Source organism: Antechinus flavipes, chromosome 3, assembly GCF_016432865.1.
Source record: "Antechinus flavipes isolate AdamAnt ecotype Samford, QLD, Australia chromosome 3, AdamAnt_v2, whole genome shotgun sequence".
In the NCBI taxonomy this organism is placed as follows: domain Eukaryota; kingdom Metazoa; phylum Chordata; class Mammalia; order Dasyuromorphia; family Dasyuridae; genus Antechinus; species Antechinus flavipes.
In genome coordinates, this window is record NC_067400.1 from 629,302,364 (window position 1) to 629,311,042 (window position 8,679).

The 8,679-nt window shown below is 65.5% G+C and overlaps 2 protein-coding genes across 2 annotated transcripts in view; both read left to right on the forward strand.

The window, feature by feature from the left end:
• The first annotated feature begins 2,275 nt into the window (after positions 1-2,275).
• ZNF628 (zinc finger protein 628) lies at positions 2,276-7,379 on the forward strand. Its single transcript, XM_051990094.1, has 2 exons — positions 2,276-3,449; positions 4,004-7,379. Exon 2 carries the CDS (start codon positions 4,009-4,011, stop codon positions 7,168-7,170), a length of 3,162 nt encoding a protein of 1,053 aa, XP_051846054.1. The 5' UTR covers positions 2,276-3,449; positions 4,004-4,008; the 3' UTR covers positions 7,171-7,379.
• Positions 7,380-7,969: 590 nt separating this feature from the next.
• Positions 7,970-8,679, forward strand: part of NAT14 (N-acetyltransferase 14 (putative)) — an 11,882-nt gene continuing 11,172 nt past the window's right edge. Inside the window, exon 1 of the mRNA XM_051990105.1 lies at positions 7,970-8,226. Within this exon, the coding sequence (XP_051846065.1) occupies positions 8,155-8,226 (72 nt within the window). The 5' untranslated portion in view covers positions 7,970-8,154. The remainder of the gene's footprint in view (positions 8,227-8,679) is intronic.

Below are 8,679 nucleotides of genomic sequence, written 5' to 3' on the forward strand. Positions count from 1 at the left end.
TTAATAAATACTTATTCCCTCCCCCCCCAGATGAGAATGTTGATAATATTAATAGCACCCATTTGTGCAGCATTTGGTAGCTTGCAAAGCACTTCCTGGACATTAATTCTCGCAGCACCTCCAGATGGCACTAGTTAATTAACAAGTGTTTATTAAGCACTTATTATGCACCAGGTGCTGAGTAAGGTGATGAAGATCCAAAGAAGCAGCCATGGATACTTCCTTCTGTGGGAGGTAGCATCTGGGCAGACCCCCTCCCAGACCCCCCGCTGACCCAGGGGTGCTGGGCTGTCCCCCCTCATCCTTAAGGGGCCGCCAGTCCCGGACTCACTCTCCTGGGGGAAGCTGGGACTATGAAGAGAGGGCGCAGCCCCCTTTTCTCCCTCTGTCGCTCTTTGTGCTCCCAATCCAGTCCCGCTAGGGAGAGTAAAGTTTGGCTCATGTCTGTGGCTCCCCAAAAAGTGGGGTAGAAGAGCTGCCGTGGACCAAGTGGGGGACAGCTCCTGATTTCCATCCCACATGGGGAAGAGTTTAAGACGGAGAAGGCTGATGAACACGTGAAGACTTCATTTTGAGGCAGTAACTTAAAACTCCTCCTCCGTGGGACTGATGGAGGGCCCAGAGCCAAGCCACAAGTACCCTGTGAGGGAAGGACCATGTTCTCGTGGTCCCTTTCCCCAGGCGCTCTCTGGACAGCTCCCTCCAGCTCCCAGACCAGCTGGGGACTTAGGCCTTTGAAAAGCAGCTTTAGGGACCCCCTATGGAGGGACTCGGGAGCACCCAAAGTCAAGCTCCGTCTGAGCAAACCCGAGCGGGCCAAGCAGCCAGCAGCCTGGGGCGAGCAGAGCCTGGGGACCACAAGGCCTGCGGATGAGGCAGAAGGCCCTTGTGCTCCCCTCCCAGAAGTCCCAAAGTTCCAAGCTAGATTTTCAGAAGGCAAAAAAACACCACAAGAGCCTCCTTCTAAGGAGCTTTTCTGAGGAAGCTTTGAAGCCACGTAAACCCCCTCGGCCCCACCAGGGGCGTGGAGATAGCGGCAAATGGAACCCAAGCAGAAATCCCTGGGAGTCATGTCCTTTGTCAAAAGGACCCTGAAAATGTGACACTGGAGAGGTCCAGCTCTAGGTCTGTTCCCAGGGGGTGTTCTCTAGCCGAGGGCCGGGTTGAGTATGAGGAGGGGGATGCTCCCCTGATTATATCTGTTCTATATTATATCTGCATGTGGTTCACTCACGTCTGACTCTTCGTGTCCCTGGGGTTTAGGATTTTCTTGGCAAGGATATTGGAGTGGTTGGCCGTTTCCTTCTCCGACTCATTGGACAGATGAAGAACCTGAGGCAGACTGAAGTGCCTTGTGCAGGCCCCTCCACCTGACCTGGGCTAGTAAGGCTCTGAGGTCACATTTGAATTCAATTCTTCCCGACTCCAGGCCCCGTGCTCTACCCACTGCACCGCACTGATGTCACAATTATATCCGTTACACATAGACTTCCCTGTGAGCAGGGGACGATGGGGGAGAATGGGAATCCTGGGGGCAGGAGCGGCCACTCCACTCCCCAAAGCTGCCAGCCCTGAAGGTGGGCCGCGGCCCATTCCCCTCCTACTGCATTATTTGTAATGTTCTCTCTAAAATGTCCTGTTCTCTGTTGAGGTTTCCTCGGGGTCTCTGGGAGCAGCCTTTGTTTCAATTCGGTGGCAAAGCCCAAATTCTTTATTGTCTCCTTCAAAGTCTGGTCTCCTTCACTTGGGTCTCGCTGGTTTTGGGGAGGCCTGTCTCTCTCCTCGGTTCCCAGAGCCTGAGCTCCCTCCTGCCTTCTCTGGCTTCTGAATCTCCCTGCCTGCCTCTGAATGCAAAGGTTTGCGCTTCCGCCTCCGGCCACCACAGAGGTGGACGATGGAACGAATCTGTCTCGGCCTCCAAGAGCTTCCAGTGCGCTTGTCCTTCCGGGCCCTGAGAGCTTCACGCTGACTGCGAACCAATCATTATGTCAGTGGGAAACCAGGGCCTGGGGCTACATCGAGCGAGGGGGGCTGGGGTGAGAGGCGGAGAGGTTGCGGGACTCCCCGCATGGAGAGGATCAAGGGGCTCCCCTCCGCGGTTGCAGTGAGACCGACGAGCTTGAATCGACGTCCAGAGAAGGCTTACAGGAAGGCAGCCGGTTCCAAGCCTGGTCTCCCGGGGTACCTGTTTGAATCCAAAGGTGCCTTAAAGCAGGGGCCCATTGTTTTTTGGGGGGTACGATTAGCTGGGCTTCCTCTCCGGCCTGGAGCTTGAAGGGGCAGAAGCAACAGTCCTGGGGCTGAGGACCCTTCCTCCAAGCTTGTTTCTGGGGAGCTGCCGGGATCCGAGGATGCCCGGCGTGTGGATGGGTGGGTAGGTGGCTTCCGGACGCTGCCCTTGGCCCTTAGCTCATCCGCCCCCCAGGGCCCGGACCTTCCACTAGGCCTAGGCTTCTGAAGACTTTTCCCACTCGTGACCCCTTTTCAGCCAAGAGATTTTTCCACGAGCCTGGGCATAGGGGGATAGAAAACATTTATTATGACAAACGGTAGGTTTATTTTCAAACGATTCTCGGTCTCTATATAATTTGACGAGAGGAGTGCGCTTGTCTATTTTTATAGAAAGAACACTTAGCTGTCTTTCACTGCTGCTCAATCTTTACCCGCCCCCACTTTCACTTCCGGGAACCCTTTGGGGGTCCCGACCCAGTTTAAGAAGCTGTGATTTAGATCACGTGAGCAGGACCCGGACAAGACAAAGTCCCGCCCAAAGCGGCCTCCTCTCGAGCCACCAGCCTGCTCTGGGGCGGTAGGAGCCCCGACGCCCCCAACCCCAGCAGACAGTCTGGGGAGTCGGTGGGGCAGATGGTCCTTCACAAGAACTACAAATCCCAGAATGCGCAGAGGCCGCGACGACCGATCTCGGAAAGCGAGAAGTGCGCGTGCGCGGGAGCCCTCGTTCGCATCACGGGGCGAGCATGCGTCGGAAGTACGGAAGATTTGAGACCCAAACAGGGGACAATAACACGCGAGTGAGCACGCGCGCTGACGCAAGAGACGGAGCGATGAAGAATCACAAGTCTTTGAAGGCGGTGAGGCGTCGGCCTGTGGGAGACTGCGCGTGCGCAGTGATTCGGCTCGCGCGGGGTGGAGCCTAACAACTTAAGCGGTCTCGAAGCGGAATCTGGGATCATGCGCACTGTAGTTCCCTTTGAGCCCAGCTGGGACTACCGGTCCCAGAAGTCCTCGGGGCGGCCAATCAAGTTCGCGCATGCGTGGTGACGCATGAGGGAGACAGTTTGTGTGCGCGGCCGCCGCCGATCAAGCTTGGCTGCCTCGCGCCGGGGCCTTTGGGAGGCTGTCCTCCCTCCCCGGCCCTCCCGGAACTCCCATCTTCCCAGCACCCCCCGCCTCAGGGCCCCTCGTTTCCCCTAACCCCGAGGCCGCAGGTAAGAAACCGAGAAAAAAACAAAACCGATGGTGTGGGGGGGTGTCGGGGAGGGAGGCAGGGAACCTGGAAGGGCGTGGCCGGCGTGACCGGAAGAGGTGGGACTAAGCGGGACGTCTGACGGCTGTGCTTAAAGGGGAGTTTCTGCCCCCCTAGGCTTGCCTTTGGTCGGCAGCAAAGTAATCTGCCTTCTTAAAGGCGCCTGTCGGGTTCTTAAAGGGGCCGGGAGGGTTCATGAGAGTCGAGGGAAGGGACCGTGGCCAATGGCCGCGTTTGCGAAAGGAGACCCCGAGGCCCAGCGAGGGGAGCAGAAGCTCCCCTTGTGCCTCAGTGTCCTCCTGGACGAAGAAGGGGTGAGCGCTGTCGGGGCTCATCTCCCAGCCCTGCGCGCCGGGGTGCCCTCCCTGGAAGGCTTACCCCCTTTCCCTGAGCGGCACGTGCCCCCCCACGTTGCCCCGGAACCCACCGCTGCCCCCCAGTACCGTCCTGACACGTGTCTCCCCTGCATCCAGTAGGTGCCTAATAACTGCTTCCCGCCCATCTGCCCCCTCGCAGGTGTCATGGTGGGCTCCCACCTAGACATGGCTCCAGCCCCGCCCACCGAGGGGCCCGGGGAGCAGGCGGTGCCCCCCGCGGGTCCCGCTCCGGCGCCTGCCCAGTACGAGTGTGGGGAGTGTGGCAAGTCCTTCAAGTGGTCGTCGCGGCTGCTCCATCACCAGCGCACGCACACGGGCGAGCGGCCCTACAAGTGCCCCGACTGCCCCAAGGCCTTCAAGGGCTCCTCGGCCCTGCTCTACCACCAGCGGGGGCACACGGGCGAGCGGCCCTACCCCTGCCCGGACTGCGGCAAGGCCTTCAAGCGCTCGTCCCTGCTGCAGATCCACCGCAGCGTGCACACGGGCCTGCGCGCCTTCACCTGCGCCCAGTGCGGCCTGGCCTTCAAGTGGAGCTCCCACTACCAGTACCACCTGCGCCAGCACACGGGCGAGCGGCCCTACCCCTGCCCCGACTGCCCCAAGGCCTTCAAGAACTCGTCCAGCCTCCGCAGGCACCGGCACGTGCACACGGGCGAGCGGCCCTACCCCTGCGGCGTCTGCGGCAAGAGCTTCACCCAGAGCACCAACCTGCGGCAGCACCAGCGGGTGCACACGGGCGAGCGCCCCTTCCGCTGCCCGGCGTGCCCCAAGACCTTCACGCACTCCTCCAACCTGCTCCTGCACCAGCGCACCCACGGGCCGGCCGCGGCCACGGCCTCCGCCCACCGCTGCGAGCCCTGCGGGAAGGTCTTTGCCTCCGACGCCTACCTTCAGCGCCACCTGCAGACGCACGCCTCCGAGGCCCCCCCGCCGCCGCCGCCGCCCCCGCCCCCCCCTCCCCCCGTGGTCCCCGAGCTCTTCCTGGCGGCGGCCGAGACCACCGTGGAGCTGGTCTACCGCTGCGGGGGCTGCGAGCTGGCCTTCGCCAGCGAGACCCTCCTCCTGGAGCACCAGCCGTGCCCGGGGCCCGGGGCGGAGGCGGCCGCGGCCCAGCCTGCCCCCTTCACCTGCCCGCCCTGTGGCAAGGCCTTTAAGACGGCGGCCGGCCTGTCCCGGCACCAGCAGAGCCACGGGCCGGCCGCCGCGGCGCCCTCCTACCGCTGCGGCGGCTGCGACCGGGCCTTCCCCCAGCTGGCCAGCCTGCTGGCCCACCAGCGGGCCCACGCCGAGGAGGCGGCGGCCGGGCGCCCGCTGCCGCAGGCCGAGGCGGCCGAGGTCACCTGCCCGCAGGAGGCCCCGGCCCCGGCCCCGGGTCCGGGTCCGGCCCCGGCGCCCCCGGGCGACCGGCCCTACAAGTGCGCCGAGTGCGGCAAGGCCTTCAAGGGCTCCTCGGGGCTGCGCTATCACATGCGCGACCACACGGGCGAGCGGCCCTACCCCTGCGGGGAGTGCGGCAAGGCCTTCAAGCGCTCGTCCCTGCTGGCCATCCACCAGCGGGTCCACACGGGCCTGCGCGCCTTCACCTGCGCCCAGTGCGGCCTGACCTTCAAGTGGAGCTCCCACTACCAGTACCACCTGCGGCTGCACTCGGGCGAGCGGCCCTACCCCTGCGCCGAGTGCGGCAAGGCCTTCCGCAACACCTCCTGCCTGCGGCGCCACCGGCACGTGCACACGGGCGAGCGGCCGCACTCCTGCGGCGTCTGCGGCAAGAGCTTCGCGCAGACCTCCAACCTGCGGCAGCACCAGCGGGTGCACACGGGCGAGCGCCCCTTCCGCTGCCCGCTCTGCCCCAAGACCTTCACGCACTCCTCCAACCTGCTCCTGCACCAGCGCACCCACTCCGCCGAGAGGCCCTTCGCCTGCACCGTCTGCGGCCGGGGCTTCGTCATGGCCGCCTACCTCCAGCGCCACCTGCGGACGCACGCCCCGGCCCCCCCGGCCGCGGCCCCCCCGACCGCGGCCCCCGCCGCCACCCAGGACGTCCACGTCGTGCCCCACCTGCAGGCCACCCTGTCCCTGGAGGCGGGGCCCGGCCCGGCCAACCCGGCCAACTCGCAGACCTTCCTGCTGGTGCAGACGGCCCAGGGGCTCCAGCTCATCCCCAGCAGCGTCCAGCCCCCCAGACCCCCGCCGCCCCCGCCCCCGCCAGCCCCGCCCAAGGTCATCCTGCTGCCCGCCTCCGGGGCTAGGTCCCAGAAGGGTACAAAGAACGGTGGGAGGGCAGACCAAGCGCCCGGGATGGTCTGGCTCCCCGGTCCCGGGCCGGTCGGGGGACAGGGAGGCGGGGGCAACGTCGCCGGAGGCGGGGGCCAGAGCCTCATCGTCCTACAGAGCGTGGCCGGTGGAGAGGCGGGGCCGCAGGAAACCGGCGGGGTTCGGCTTCAGTCTCTCCGGCCGGCACAGGAGGTGACCGCGGTCCAACTACAGCCCACCCAGGAAGTGACCACGGTCCAGCTGCAGCCCCTCCAGCCGGCCCAGGAAGTCACCACGGTCCAGCTGCAGCCCCTCCAGCCGGCCCAGGAAGTCACCACGGTCCAGCTGCAGCCCCTCCAGCCGGCACAGGAAGTGACCACGGTCCAGCTGCAGCCTCTCCAAACGTCCCAGGAAGTGACCACGGTCCAGCTGCAGCCGCTGCCCCCCACCCCAGATGTTTCCCTGCAGCTCCAGCCGGTGGCCGGCCCGCTGGCCAGCCCTGGGGGGGCCGGCGGGCCGGCAGAGGGTCCCAATCTGTTCGTGGTGCAGGGTGGGCCGGGGGACGAGCTGCTGGCCGGCCCCGGGCCCGGTGGAGAAGGGGGCTCGGGCGATGGGGGCGGGGGCGGCGGAGGGGCCGTGGTTCAGGACGTGCACTTTGAGACCCTGCAGACGGCGGAGGGGCTGCAGAGCGTCCTGGTTCTGAGCGGGGCCGACGGCGAGCAGACCCGGCTCTGCGTGCAGGGGGTCGAGACCCTCTCCCCGGGCCTGGCAGAGCCGTCCGCCCCGGGCCCCCAGGGTCAGAAACTTCTCATTATCCGCAGCGCCCCCTCGGCTCCTTCGGACCTGGTGGAGAGCGTGCCGGGCCCTCCCCTCCAGCTGCTGGCCCCTCCGCCCAGCCCGGCGCCCGGGGCTCCCCCCGGGCCCAGCCCCCAGGTGGTCCAGGTGGTCCCCGGTTCGGGGCCCGGGCCCGCGGGCACGGCTGGCCAGTCAGCTTTGCCTTCCATTCACATAGTGCAGGCCCTGCCGGCCGTGCAGCTGGTGCACACCTTCTGAGCGCCGGCCGGCCTCCCCGCCTCGGCCTCGGCCGGGGGCCCATGTACCAATAAAGAGAGATCTCCTCCGCCCCTCTCCCCTGGTCGTCTTCATTGGGAGCGGGCACCGGGGCCTGCGCTGGCCAGCCTTCCCCCCGGGACACCCCGGCTGCGCCCTGCCCTGCCTGGGCCTCCGTTTCCCAGTCTGTAAAATAAATAGTTCAACTCTAAGGCCTGCGGCTCTGTCCTTCCAGGGGGTGGGGGCAGATCACGGCCGGGTGCCTGGGGCACTCCCCCCCTTCCTGGCCAGAGCCAATGAGCTCCCTCGGGGAGTTGCCTAGCAACCCCAATCCCCGGGACGGGAAGGGATGGCGAGGCCGGTGAGTGCTGCATCTCTCTCCCGGCTCGGGGCACCCCACAACCTGCCCCCTTCACGACTCGCCCTGGGACCGTGGGCAAGACGTTTCTCAGGGCATCCCTGCCCTACCGGGCTTCCCTGTAAAATGGAGGCTGGGGCAGGGGGAGGATGAGTGGATCTCAAAGCACCAGTTTGGCTCCAGCGCCAGAGATGGCCTGGGATGGTGATGAGAGAGGCTGCAGCCTCTCCAGCTGGCCCCTCCCTCTTCATCGGGCAAAACTCCCCCAAGTCCAGAATGGAATATTCCGTCCGCTCCTAAGTGCCCTCCCCAAGACGAAAGGGGGCGGGGCTCTGAGGCGGGCCGGTCCACTCTTGGGTCAGGTGGGAGAGCTGGCCGGCCCCTGCAGGGGTGGGGCGGGTGAGACCAATTCTCGCTGAGGTGGAGGGAACGGGGGCGCCCGGACAATTCCATTGCCGAAGGGGGGGTCGAGGGCCGCCGAGGAGGTCGCCGAGGGAGCGACTATTATCTCCAAAGGGAGGGGGAGGACAATTGAGGAAGGAACCATTGCGGAATCTGCGGGGGGAGGCGTTCCCTCCCGTTCTCCCGCAGGTGGAAGGACCTTCAGCTCCCAGGGCCGCAGGGGTGATATGGCCCCCGACCACCTGTCCGTGAGGCAGATGCGGGAGGAAGAGAAAGCCCTCGTCGTGGAGCTGCTGAAGGTCTAAGGCGTGGGGGGCGGGGGGAAGAGAAGGGAGGGGGAGGGGAACGGGCTAGGTAGCCCCCCCCACCCCAGCCCGAGCCCTGGAGCTGCCCTAAGGCAGACGGTCCCCTGACTTCCATGTGTTCCCACCCGGCCGCCTCACAAAGTGACCACGGGCCCAGTGCCTGCTGCAGCCCTCCCCCCCCCCCCCATGTGGGCTATCCCCCGGCCCCCAGTTCTCCCAGCCCCTCCCACTAAGCCCACGAACCCTTGCCATATACTGCTCCCCCCCACCCCCCCCACAGCTCTCTGAGGAGCCCGCCCCGCCCCTCCCCCACAGTGTGGACCGCCCGCCCCCCTGCAGCCTCTTAACACGTTGGCCCCACGGCGCCATTCATTCATTCCGTCCCCTATGAGCCAGGCACGGTGCTAGGTCAGGGCTACGGGACAGGCTCTTCTCCCCACCCCCACC